Source organism: Sphaeramia orbicularis, chromosome 15, assembly GCF_902148855.1.
Source record: "Sphaeramia orbicularis chromosome 15, fSphaOr1.1, whole genome shotgun sequence".
NCBI classification, from domain to species: domain Eukaryota; kingdom Metazoa; phylum Chordata; class Actinopteri; order Kurtiformes; family Apogonidae; genus Sphaeramia; species Sphaeramia orbicularis.
The window spans coordinates 26,403,911-26,417,889 of NC_043971.1; the positions used below are offsets into that span (position 1 = coordinate 26,403,911).

Here is a 13,979-nt window from a genome sequence, read left to right on the forward strand (position 1 = left end):
TTAATAAGTGCCGTGCAGTGTTATCTGTCATAACGTAAAAAAAAAAAAAAAAATCTCACTCTTGGCTTTTAGAAAACATAAATGTCCAGCCACGCCATCATCAGTTAATGATCCAAATATCACAGCTGGGGATACACTTATAAAACTGTTTTTTAGATCTTTAAAGTCTTGTTTACTCTTGGGCAAAGCATATTTTTGCTAATATTACACAACATAGTGCTGTGTTTAATAGTACAAGTGGGATACCTGAGCTGAAAGAAGACACCCCTGACTAATATAAAAATAAAAACTATGTCAGAAAGTGGTAGCGACAACATATATGCTACTCGTGTCTTTACACATTGGTCAGAAAAAGCCGGAGCTGGTCATGTGCTGGTTATGTCATCTACCAGCTTACTGCTAGGCCACTGTGTAGCGGCTTCAGAGAGACAGTGGTATTTTAAGATCAGTGAGGAGAAAGAGGTGACACAGGATTAGCCAAGAGAGCGACTTAGCCTTTGACAGTCCGATCACGGCACCACGGCTGACTGTGCTCTACTGACAGAGGTTAACATACCTGTGCTTTTCCCGCATGGAACAACAAGTTGACAGTGGCTGGATGCTGCCAGTTCAAGAGATTGAATTCCAGTGCAGCTCAAAGCGCGTGACTCCACTATTAGCGGAGTTGGGTGTCCCGCTGCCTGTGTGGTACTGTGGTAATAGTGACAATGTGATACTTTATTGATCTCTGTAGGGAAAGTCCTTTTCCACAATGCTTGTTTGACTACACAACAGCACGGCAAAAGGTGATAAATATATGTGAATTTTGTGAAGGACTTGAATTAAGCCTTCTAGGTTCTTCCATGTGTGGCTGCCTCCTACAGACATTCTGCTCATTGATGTGGTCACCATGAAGAGCTCACACAATAGCAGTTATTTATGAAAACCTAAAAGAATAAATTAAAAAGCATCCTGACAATGACAAATGAAACTGATGCACCGATTAAACATCAGATTTTTTAAGTCACGTGTGTAATATTATCATCTTTTATCTTATGTTAGAATTTGTTCCTATGTTTCATTTAAAGAGCTTCCTCAAGGTTTTTGTTTATGTGTGGGCCCATTCTCCTACGTCTTTGTTTTACATAGCAGCATACACCTGATACAGCTTAGTGTTAAATCTAATTAAATGCTTTATATTTCACAGTTCTTTCTATTACAAGCACAAATAACTTTTTTTTCAAAGAAATACTCTACACGGTTTGTTTTTATGTAAATCCCACCAGACTAAAAGCAACTTGCATCAGCTCCACAACCATGACCAAGTGATTCTATCACATCTTGATCTAACACTTAATACACAATGCAGCAACAGAGGGGCATGCTCAGTCACTTCATTGCTTCCTGACAATTGATTACAGTCAATATTTATAATTTTATTTTCAAAACAAACTGCTTAAAACAGCTAATAAATTTGGGGGAAAAAGTGGAAAAATTGTGAAAATGAGCTCATAACAACGAGACGATGGTAGGTAAATAAACGCTGCGTGAGTGTGCCTCCCCTCAGATACAATCCTGATGTTCACTGTGGTTAAGAGCTAGCTGTAGGGTTTCTGGAGGTAAAGAGACTTACAGTAAAGGAGATTTGGTGTTCAGGATTACAGGCCTACTAACTAAGGCCTGCCATCGCTCGCTGGTGAAGCCAACAACGGGTCAGGGAGTAACTTTCATCATCTCTTCCATAACAAACCACTTCATGCTGCTCTTGTCTAGCTGTCCCTTTAAGCGCTAATGGAATACATCAGAGATGCGGGATACTATTAAAAATACAGAAGACGAGAGAGTGAATCAGAGAATGAGATATGGGAAAGAGTAAGTAAAAAGCATCTTTTGTAGGCAGAGAGGGGAAGAGGAATATAGGCAGAAAGAGCAACTCATGTTGGCTCATCAATAATGAATGCTTCATTCAGAATCAATTAGGGTTTAGCACACAACACGCGTTTGCATAATGAAGAGTCTGGCATGGTCGCTGGTTCAGCAGTAATGCTACGACCGACCCAAAAACCTAGCTAATTATAGACCTGCAGAACCCAGTCATAACATGAAAGACTGGGGAGCACTGTACATGTGGTTGCAGACTTTAAGAACTTCACTCAGCCAACATGAGAATAAATTCTTCACTCACACTAAAACAGAGAAATACAGCAAAGACCACACTTGCTCATTTGTTCAAAATGACAGGAAGTGTAAATGTTTAGTTCTGTTTTCTAGTGCATGCATCAAATACAATAAACATAAACTTATTTGTGGAAAGCTAATGTATGCTTGACTGCACAAATACTTTTTCATTTTTATGAGAAAACAGGCAGTCATGTCAGTCTGTGCTAATGGCTTTTAGCTCTTTTAACACAGCTAAAAACTGCTTGTTTAGCCTTTATTTGCCCAGGAGGGTGGGGTGGTAATGGTGGGTGTTGCTGAGCATGCTCTTTTTCAGCTATGCCCTCCACTCTCACAAAGTTACACACAAACACACCTGGAGGCTGCTTTATCTGCAATTTGGGGGTTTAGTGCCTCACTCAAGGGCAGATTAAGCAAGAGGCAGGGGTTACAGATGTTCATTCACTGTTGCCACTTGTGTCTGAAGTAGTGGCCTTTCACTCTCCAGCTACTGTCTTACTGTAAATAACATTCTATCTAAACATAATGAAAGCTTTAGCAATTTATTTAGAGATATGATGATGCACAACACTCAAAAGTCTGACTTCAAAACATAATGTGAGATGTACATACATATACAGGGCATCAGTGTAATTCTGAATAAGCTGGTATGGAGCAATGACTTGCATGAATACAAAAATTAATAAATGCTGCAGTGCCTCCACCAGGCTAATTAGCATAATGCTGTGCAGTTGAATAGAGCAATCCATCATTCCCGAATCCAATCAGCAGTGACTGAAAATTCTGCAAAAACAACTGATTGAAAGATTTCTCAGTCCCTGTGCCGATTTCATCAAGTGGACAACATGGCTGTGATGCAGCAGGAATCTGTACAGATCTTGATTATAAATAATTCTGCGCAAAATGCAGGAAAGGCATAGAATGTTAAATGTAGTAGTAGTAGTTCAATGTAATTATAGATGCAGGACCTATCTTACTGATGAATAATATTTTAGAACATGGGTAGCAAGTGAGCATATTACATGTGCAGTAGTGAAAGCATGCCATTAGAATAACAAACCTCACATTATTTTCATTTAACCTGTATACAGACCAATATACATTACGAGTTTGCACGCATAGTTGTTGTGTCAGGCTTGAGTTGAGTTGCTTGAGTTACTTTTTCATAACATGTACAGTTTGTTATTAATGATGCAACAACTCTTAAGAGAGATCATGCTTTGTATATTGTTGTACTGTGCTTTCCTTGCTTGGTTAGTTTAATAGTTGAAAGAATCCCCTCCTCCACACTAGCGTGTCTGTGTGTATCAGGGTTAGCATATAGCTTAGCTTTATGATAAACATACTCAACCCTCCAGAGAACCAGTAGACTGCAGAAATGCACTGTGCTTTCAGATTGTTCTGTAAATAGAGAATGCCCTCCATTTTTCAGCAAAACCCAGACCACTTGCTGGCTAAGCGTATCTTATCACACAACAAACTACTGTATTACACAGATATGAAGCCACGGAGGAAATGTGAAATAATTAACCTCATCTGCTACAAGTTTACAGCTATTTGTCTCCTTCAGCTATTCTTGTTTCACAAAGCATCATCTATCACCTCAGATGATTCCTATTTTGTAATATTGCCTCAGGAGGTGTGTATGTGCATGTGCTTACCTCTAAATCGATATGTGTGTGTTTCTGTGTGGATCTCTACTAGATTTAAGAATCAAGTGCAAATAGGAAAATAATTACCAAAATCTCTACAGCCTGAAGGAACCCAGGCTGGGCTAATCCTCTCAGCCATTTCTATCCCTGACTTGGGCTTACCTACAAAGGGTTTTGAGGGCCTCATAATACTATGTAAACCAACAATGCTTAAATCTCCTTATCCATTTACCAAGTGGTGATAAAGCTATATTGCATTTGCCAACTGCTGAGAACATGAAAGATCAAACTCATCTTTTCCCAACAGCTCAATAACAATTTGTTTCCAATCCAAGAACCACTGTTGGTGGCACTAGTTCAGGAACATACAGACAAAAAGAACAAGATATGATGGAGAGGATAACGCACAATGAGTTAAATAGACTAAAATCTTGCACATGAACTGACTAAATTGTTGTATTTGTCCTTTTTTTCCTAGTTATAGCTACAAATTTATAAACTAAGTATTGCAAAGGTTATGACAAATGCCAAAGAAGCTTGTTTGTTCTTTCTGCACCACCTGCAAATGTATGTGCACCGGATCATAAATGTATGCATAAACCTTTGAACTGTTAAACCTTTAGTCAGTCTGAGCAATCACCTGTGCATTATGTTGAATCTTTGTTTCACTATGTAATTACAGAAGCAATTGGCCCTCAAAATGCCATGTTCCCCGTTACTTATTCGGCCAATGTTACAAATACAGGTGGAAATCAGAAGCAGTGGTGCGCCTCATGCCAGTGATCACTGGTTCTGGCAGAAACCAAAGAGTGCAACAGCCAGTGAGGAGAATAAATCCAGATTGAGTAGGCAGGTTGGAAGTGCAGTGTGGATCACATAGTGTTGATCATCACTTCTGCTGGTGGTTCACTGTGGCTTTTATCTCTTTTACATTAGCTAAGGCTCGATCCGTATGTGGGTGGCGCTTGATTGCTAGGCAGCATATGGTCCCCTTTGCATCAGATCATTCCAATACATGCTTAAGCAACTGTGCGTGTGTCCCTGCCCCCAGCCTCCCCCTGCAGCTGAGAGGAATACATTCTGACAGGCCACAAGTTGGCCAAGTGTCTGGAAGACGTGCACGCCCCAAGTTTTTACCCTCTGGCAGGAGGTTGATACCTCTGCAGGGCAAACATAAAGAAGTTAAGGAAGTCCTATGCTCAGAGTTTGTTATAGGTAGGCTTAGAAAGCTATGATAATATAGAGGATGTTACCTTTAACGTCTAGCCCTGGCATGGGGTAAACATCCTCACGTATTTATATGTTACATTTTTGCGGTTGTTTGAGATCATCTGTTTAACCTGGGATGCAAAAACTTTAAATGGAAACATATGATGTCTGGATAGCAATGTTGTAGTCACAGGCTGTCATGGACATAATGCCACCCATTGTTTTGCATTAAAGTCCCTTTGAAGCCCAAAGTTACATTTTATATCGTCTTTGTTTTTTGTTTTTTTGTGCTTGGAACCAGGATTTTCCAAGTGTGGAATCCAAGGGTGTTCAGCTCTGGAACACCCCCACTACCACAAACTTATTGAAGAAGCCACCACACGGCTAACTAGCTAAATGTTTAATGCTATCAAGTAATTTACAATATTAGCCAAACATATAGTTATATTTAATATTTGTTTGATTTCATAAAAAAATTTAAAAAAAATGTCCAGGTCGTATAAGGTATAGAAAAAATAATTAGGAAGCTCAATGGATGATTTAGCAGGCTAGCTGATGTAACATATAATGCATTTACTTCTAATATTAGCTAATGTAGGCTACCTGAGCTATGCTAAGAGGCCAGATTTAATTAAAGCCAACAGTAAACTTACTAAAACATTTGCATGACAAAATTGACAAAGTAAGTCTAGTTACACTGACCAAAAAAAAGTCTCAATAATGTATAGCTTTGTGGTGTCTATGTGGAAAACAATGCTGTTAACTAAATAGAAGCTCTGAAAGTTCAACACAGCAGAAAAGGAAGTGATCTACCACACATGTCAACCAGTGTTTACATACTAGAGCTTCTGTTAGCTCTATAATCTCATTATAATTTACAAACCAGCCGTCACTACACACATTACAGGATCCGTATGTAGTGTCTGGGAACATGGTGACTCCTGAAACAACATATCGATCTAGTATTTCTAGAGACAGGTTTATGTTTTTTGAATGGAAATCAATTGGAGGCAGATTTTTTGGATCCAGCATCTAGTGGCCATCAGTGGTACTGGCTTTAGTTTCCATCTGTGGTCATTGCATTTTGTAAACATTGGAAAAAAAAAAAAAAAAGTTCTAAGAATTGAATTATTTAGGTCAGTTTTGCACAGGTTTACTTGTCTGGTTAACTGCCTGTGATAGAACCCTTTAAAAACTGTTGATATCAGCAGACATGAAGCTGCTGATATAAGGCTTCTAAACTGAAAAACACTGATTCTGAGGGCCCATAACAGCTTAACAGATACAAAGCCACACCTATCTAAATCTTTCAATAGTTCCACATTTAACTACTTTGAGACTGATGTGTTATTCAGATTTATACATTTACAGATGTATTACCCTGACTTGTATGTCAGAACAGTTCAACACATATAACGGTCAGTTAATCTGTTCGGTAGAAACATATTAGTGGTCACGGGCAGGACTCATGTTGACTTTTCTAGACCTGAAGTATTGATATAACATTGGCCTCCTATTACACAGTTATTATATCGGCCTTAAAAAACCCAGTACCAGTTGACCTCTCAGATTTGGGGCAGTGACTCAGTATATTTACTTTACTGTTTTCTTATATTTTTTTAATCAAAAGTGTGCCTTATGTAACTGGCACCAAATGACGATGCATCATCTAATGTCTTTATTTCAGCCAAAAATGATCAAATCCTGGAGAAGGACTGTATGAGTGATCAGTGAAGGTGGTGATGTGTGTGTGTGTGTGTGTGTGTGTGTGGAGGGGGGGGGCTCCATGAGGGCCCTGCAATTTCTAGCTACGCCTCTGTATACTGGTTACGGACATGTTGGTTTATCAGTTTGATATCTCTACAAGTTGAGCATGGATGCAGGCCTGGAGTCTAGTCAGTGGCTATTGGTCACTACATGGATGGTCAACGGTTACTAGGCAACTCACCTTCACATTTATATATTTATGTGTATGCTTCACTGACCAATTAACTATGACAGTACGAGCCAATCCCTGCTTGCTACAGGAGCTTCCTATAGAACCGCTGTGAAATGACACAAATGTAGCCTGGGCCTTAATATCACAGCTCGTGCGCCTCGTGAAACACTGTTGCAAGTATCAACACATCCTCGCGCGACACAGAAGACATTAAATGATGACAAACGTCGTTCTGGGGGTTTAGAGACAGACAGATTTTCAGCGCTAAGGCGTAGCTTAACTTGAGCGCACGTATATTTCCCTGTCTGTGCGTAAATGTGCCACAATTAGTTGCCAACCCGGGCCTAAGCGTTCCTGTTCTTGCCACGAAAACTAATTTGCACAGGCCTCGTTGCTAATAAGAGTGTAGGCTATGTCGAGAAGGGATAAGAAATATGTGGGCCATAGGCTTTGGGCTCCTGTCAGCCCGGAGGTAGTGCACACAGAGCGCGACAGGGAGTCGAAAAGGGTGGCAAAAGCGTTTCCTCTTCGCCACAGCTCCACATTAAAGCTGTAAAAAAACAAAGCAGCCTGTCAAAGTGTCACGTTATTCGAGCTATGAACAGCGCAGGGCCTTCCCCGCTGCTGTGTTTACCAGGCGGCGGAGGGGGAAAAGAGAAGCCGTAGCTGCTTACCATCTTGCAGGTCGGATGATGAAATCCAGGCGATGTGAGCGGAAAAGAGGTACAACAGGAGGACTCTGTAGGCCGCCGAGCTGTGGTGGCGAGAAACACTAAAAAAACACGGCTGTGGGGCTCTCCGTGGGCTCGTCCTCGCTTTAAACCCAGCTTTAGGCTCTCTCTCCCGGACTGTCTCTCCTTTACCGAGGCTTTCACTGCAGTGGCAAAAGGAGGGAGACCCGCTGGGAGGGGACAGTAAGCGGAGGAGGAGGCTCGGTTTGACAAGCAGGCGGTGGCGGAGGGGAGGAGAGAGGAGGAGGCAAAGGGGGGAGGTGCAGTACTGTACATCCGGGAACTCCAGGTATATTTATTTATTTGATTTTTTTCTTTTTTTTTTTTTTTTAACACTTTGAGCAGGTGCTCCTCCCACTGGTTATATATCAGTATTGCAATGCGCACAGCCTTATGGATATGAAACCAAAACATAAAGTACGCACTAGGTTAAAAAGTTTCTGTATCACCATCTGTGGAGTAAAATGTGGAACAAATTGTGTGTGGAGATAAAACAAATATCAAACATAATTCAGTTTAACCCTTTCATGCACAGTGGTCACTACAGTGGACAGCTATTCTCCAGCTGTTCTCTTGTATATTCATGGGTTTTGTTGTTTTAGTTCCATATCAGCCAACACAGTGGACGCTTATGCACCATCCCATACACTGACATACATACCATTACTGTAACTTTGTTGTTCTTGATAAACCTCATCTGCATTGACATGTTTTAGTGTAAATCAATTGCTAATTGTTGTTAAACTGTAATGAACTTTTTTTTTTAAACAAAAAAGGTTTTTGTTTTTTGTTTTGTTTTGTTTTTTTGCATATTATCTCCATGAAGTGAGTAATGACTAGTATTAGAGTATGATAAAATGTAAGAAAACGTCAGATTAGCTGCATTAATAATGTTTTTCTTGCATAGTTTTCTACAGGGTGTCCCATAAGTCTCCATACATAGGAAAAATAAACGTTTCTTGACATAAACCATTTTTATTTATATAATATGCTCTATATGACTGCCATTTTGTCGGGAACACATTTCAATGCGTGTCCTCCACTGCTGAAGAACTATAAAGAAGAAATATAAAGAAATACATGTTAGAGCCAAATATGTATGGAATGTATTATGTTTCCTATGTATGGAGACTTATGGGACACCCTGTAAATCACTTTCAAATATTAGGTTTTAAATAAATATTTCTTTGCTTCAAAAATTAAATGCATAGTGTCTGGCTGAGTGGACATTTTTGTAACTCCTTAAAAAAAACTCGATTGCATTGTTTTTTTCATGCCTAAAGAGAAATAATAACACTTAGGAAAAATATCCTGACTCAGGTTCTCATAATTCATGCATGAAAGGGTTAAAAAAAAGATATTTAAAAAAAAAAAAAAAAAAAAAAAAGATTATTGAGAGGTACAGTATTTAATGACAGTGAGGCCTGTTTGTTTATGGATGATGATGTACTGACAAATATGCTGTAATTATTGAAGAAAATGGTTGAATTGTTGAGTCTGTTCGTATGACTGTACTGCCATGATCATATTGTTGGGTGTAATTCAGTTACTGCATCATGTATTCGTTATGGTTTGATGCTAAAATTAGGAAAATAGTATTGTTTGATTCTTGTACCAAGTTAGTGATAAAGGTGTAAAAGCACTGAGGGGTAGGATTAAATAAGTTTATACTTCTTCCTACCCCTTTTCGACCATGCAAAATTCAGACTTGTATGTGCTTGAAGATAGATTCTGTCAATTTAAATGTTTTATTTTTGTTTTATTTTGTTTTGTTTTATTTTATTTCTTTGCATGTTTGAAATAAATAAATAAATCAAATCAAATCAAATAATATTTACATTATAACAGGACACTTTATAGCACAGGTGTCAAACATGCGGCCCGGGGGCCAAATCCAGCCCACCAAAAGGTTCAATCCGGCCCCTAAAATGAATTTGTGAAATTGCAAAAATTACCCTGAAGATATTAACAATCAAGGATGTTCAAATCATTTTAGGTTATTTCAGTCTAAAGTGGATCAGACCAGTCAAATACTATCATAATAACCTATAAATAATGAAAACTGTAAATTTGTCTCTTTGTTTTAGTGTAAATAAAGTAAAATTACACAAAAATGTTTACATCTACAGAGTAGCCTTTACCAAAGAATGTGAATATCTGAAATGTCTTAAGAGAAGTATGTGGAATTTTAATAATATTCTCCCTGTTATTTAATGTTTTGTGTATTTGTAGATCCACTGTGATCTCTCAGTTGTGATTCACATGTATAAATGATAAACTAAGGCGTAATATTATTAACATTGCACTTATTTTACTAAAGAATTTTCAGGTTGTTCATATTTGTTCATGTTATGTTCAAGTACAATTCGTAGATGTAAACATTTTCATTACGGAATTTACTTTTTTCACTCAAAAGTTCTTATCCTATTATTTATATTATTTTACTGGTCCGGCCCACTTTACATCATATTAGGCTGGATGTGGCCCCTGAACTAAAATGAGTTTGACCCCCCTGCTTTATTTGCTACTATAGTTTATTTTTTATACTGTTTATTTCTTCTTTTTTTATTGTTGGATTTCTGTACAATACAAAACAAACATAAGGGACATTTGGGATACATTGACCTTAAAAAAAACCCTTTGTGACTAACAATTGGTTTTAGTAATGTGACTTTGAAATGAAAATTGTCTATTTCTTTCATTTATCAAGTCATTGTTCTTCTTGAGTCCTCAGTCTATGGATCAGAATCTCCAACTCAAATATTCCATTCACAATTTGTAACGAGTTGTTAGTTGTAGGAGGTTCTAATCGGCACCATTTTTTGGTAATAGCCTTTTTACTGGCCGCTAATAGTATTTAAAACAAATACCTATCATTTTTTCTTACATTATTACCAATAATACATCCAAAATACGTCACCAAACATGTTTTAGGGATTGCACAATCCAATATTTTAACAATTGTTGAATATACATTATCCCGAAATGATGCAAATTTAGGATATAACCAAAAGACATGTGCATTATTTACATTGTGTATTTATTCTTATTCTTTTTTTTTTTTTGCTTCTTTTTAAATGCATGACTTAGAACAAAGTGAGAGAGAAACAACATCAAAAATTTCTGAATGTTTAAGCATCAAGTGAATTGACAATAAAGAATCTATCTTGAATCTTTGAATACTTAGCCTTTTATGGGGGGGGGGGGGGGGGGGGGGGGGGATTGGACCCTGTTAAAAGAATATATAAGTTTGGGCCCCACTACTTCAGTGACTGGATTTTATTTATTTATATTTGCCCAAAACAAAACAGAACAAAACTAATACAAATGTGTTTATTACTGACTTGTGAAACAAATATTCTTTATGGTGATGGATTAATAATAAAAAACAAAAAAAAGAATTGATGTTCTTATTTACTAGGGCCCCTGTCAGTCATGGGCCCTTAGAATCATCATCACTTTTCTTCCCCTGCTATTTTCAAGAAACTCATCACAATTTTCACCATAAGATGCAAAATGAAATATAGTACTTTACTTTGCAACTGTCAGCAACCATTTTATGATACTAGTTTACAGTAGAAATATTTTTTATCAACATGGAAAGAAAGAAAAAAATAAATAATCTTATCAGTTGTCAGTAATTCAGAATCAAATAAGAATAAAAATAAAAGACAAAGATCTAAGTAGAAATAAGAAAAAAAGAAATGTTAAAGCAGATATATAAATATAAGGAGTTGAAGCAGTTACTGTATTTGTCAGTTCTGTCATAATTCTGTTTCCTGCTATCTGTGAATCAAAAGAAAGTGATTGATACTCATAAGTGTCTGAATATTTTAGTATTTCAGTATTTGACATGGTTGAAGTACTTTATGAAAGGCTGCTGCAGTTTATATAACTTATCTTCCCGCTCATGTAATGAAATTTTTATCTTTTCTAAATCTATGTGGATCATCATCATGTTTTATGAATAAGAGTTTGTGCCTGTTTCATAAAAGATGCACAAAATGTAATGGTATGCGATTGGTGTGTTTACTGTCTCACATGTTTCCCTCCTGAACATTAACATGTGAAATTACAAACAGTATCACTTTAAATTTTTAACTTGTAACTTGATCCTTCTACTTTACTAGAGTCAAGTATTGGACATTTTACTCAACTACATTTGTGTCACAGTTCTTGAGACTGCATTTTTTCATTCCTTTCCTGTCCAGTGAAAATCGCTATCCTATATAATCACTATATGTCTTGGTTATGAACATCTGAAATTTAAATTCTGAAATGATCCTCCTTACCCTAAATAAATTCTCTGAATTGCTGGAAAATGCATTGTCACAAAGCTTGTGAATGCTTATGGAAAACTGACTTGTTATAGACATACAATATATAATGACAGTAGATTATGTTAAATAAACTCTACCTTAACTTTCTACAGATCAAAACATATAATTCAATGCTGACTACTTTTACATTTTTTTCTATTTACTTATTTTTTTATTACATTTTACTGACAATACTTTTTAGTGTAGCTTTTAATGTCAGATTTGGTATTTTTTACAGTATGGTATTCATACTTTTGACCTCAGTACATATGTGTAGCTGCTGTATTATCTTATTATTATCTCATTATCTGACACATTGCTCACTGGTAGGTTGTGAACACATTTGTCAAAATAATAAGCTTGCCACACAGCAGAGAAAAATCCATTTTACTATTAATAAAATTTTAAACAACACATTCACAAAAGGTAGAAATTATAGGAATGTATTTTTTAACCACAGTCTTGTATTACACTGATTGGTTTCTGCATTCTTGCATAGAGAAATTTAACATTTTACTGAAAATATTTGAATCAACATTTCTACCAATATTCTACAGTCATATGAAAACCTTTCAAATGCATTACTTGTACAAAAAATACAATTGTTGTTTAGCATTAGAAATACATAAAAATACAGATTTTTCCATTTCTGAATATTTTGTTCTTTAAAGAAATACTGATTTTCGTGGCTATCCTTCAGTAGAGGTAGAGAAAACACACACTTTACACAGGAACACAACTACACCCATATGACACACATTTCTACTCAAATGCTGCATTATGACTCAAAAAATACTGTGCATGGGCTAATATATGTACACAATACACAGAGAGTTTCATTCCAAAAACACAATGCATATATATATATATATATATATATATATATATATATATATATATATATATATATATTAGATTAGTCCATATGCATGTGGTTCACAGCATTTTGCATAAATACACTTTATAACTGCAGACATTTGTCAGAATAATTACAAAATAATCTACAACAATTTGTGCAATTTGTTTTTGCATGGTGGCAGTGTGCATAGTTTTATCTGAAAAGTAAACCAATGACAGTATTGTAGCTACAGCATGGATGAGTAATTTTAGTAACTATGATATGTTGATCAAGAAGAGTAGTCAGAGGGGCACTGAAATATTAGTCAAAACTCAGGATGGGAGCTAAAGATGACATAAAACATGATAAGAGTTTTAAAAATGGTGGTATATGGTTTAGTTTAGTTTGGTGATGGAATGAAACTTGAAATTTATTTAATGCATGCCCATAGACAATAGAAAATTCAGTACAAGCCTATTTTTTCTTACTTCTTTGATTAACACACATTTCTAATATTAGAACTGGTGTGTCACTCTGAAGTCAAGCTCTACAGAACAGCTTGACTCCATCCAATCCAGATAAAAAAAAAAACAGGCTGTATATTTCCTTTATAATAGTAAATGAAAAAAAACAAAAAAAAAAACAAATATCAAAAATGAAGTGAACAAACAGGAAACATAAGCCAAAGATAGCTTTACAAGCTACAAAATCCTTAAACTAGCACAGATGGGAGGGATTCTACCGCAGGCAAAATAAATTAAATTAAATTAAAATAAACCATCACTCCAAGAGCAGTAGACAGGGCCAGGAAGGACATGAAATTAATATTATAAAATTAAAATATGTTATGCTGCAAAGGATGTAACATATATTCATTCTATCAGGCAATGACGTGATTTTGTTTGGAAATGTTAGATGTGTCATTTTGGAATGAAACACTTTTCATGTACACATGGCTTTAAAAGAAAAACATGCATTTCACAAATGTATACATCATCTGCAATACACATGGTCACATACAGTAGATATATGTGTAGTCTGAACAGAGCCGCAACTCAACTCCTATCTCAGGCAACTTTAAATACACTATTTTTAACATTATCTTGTGTTTGTTACATGTACCATTTGAACCCT

The 13,979-nt window shown here is 36.4% G+C and overlaps 1 protein-coding gene across 1 annotated transcript in view; it reads right to left on the reverse strand.

The window, feature by feature from the left end:
• The window catches only part of ppp3r1a (protein phosphatase 3, regulatory subunit B, alpha a), a 30,206-nt gene extending 22,260 nt beyond the window's left edge, over positions 1-7,946 (reverse strand). The window contains exon 1 of the mRNA XM_030156927.1: positions 7,632-7,946. Within this exon, the coding sequence (XP_030012787.1) occupies positions 7,632-7,634 (3 nt within the window). The 5' untranslated portion in view covers positions 7,635-7,946. The remainder of the gene's footprint in view (positions 1-7,631) is intronic.
• Positions 7,947-13,979: the final 6,033 nt, after the last annotated feature.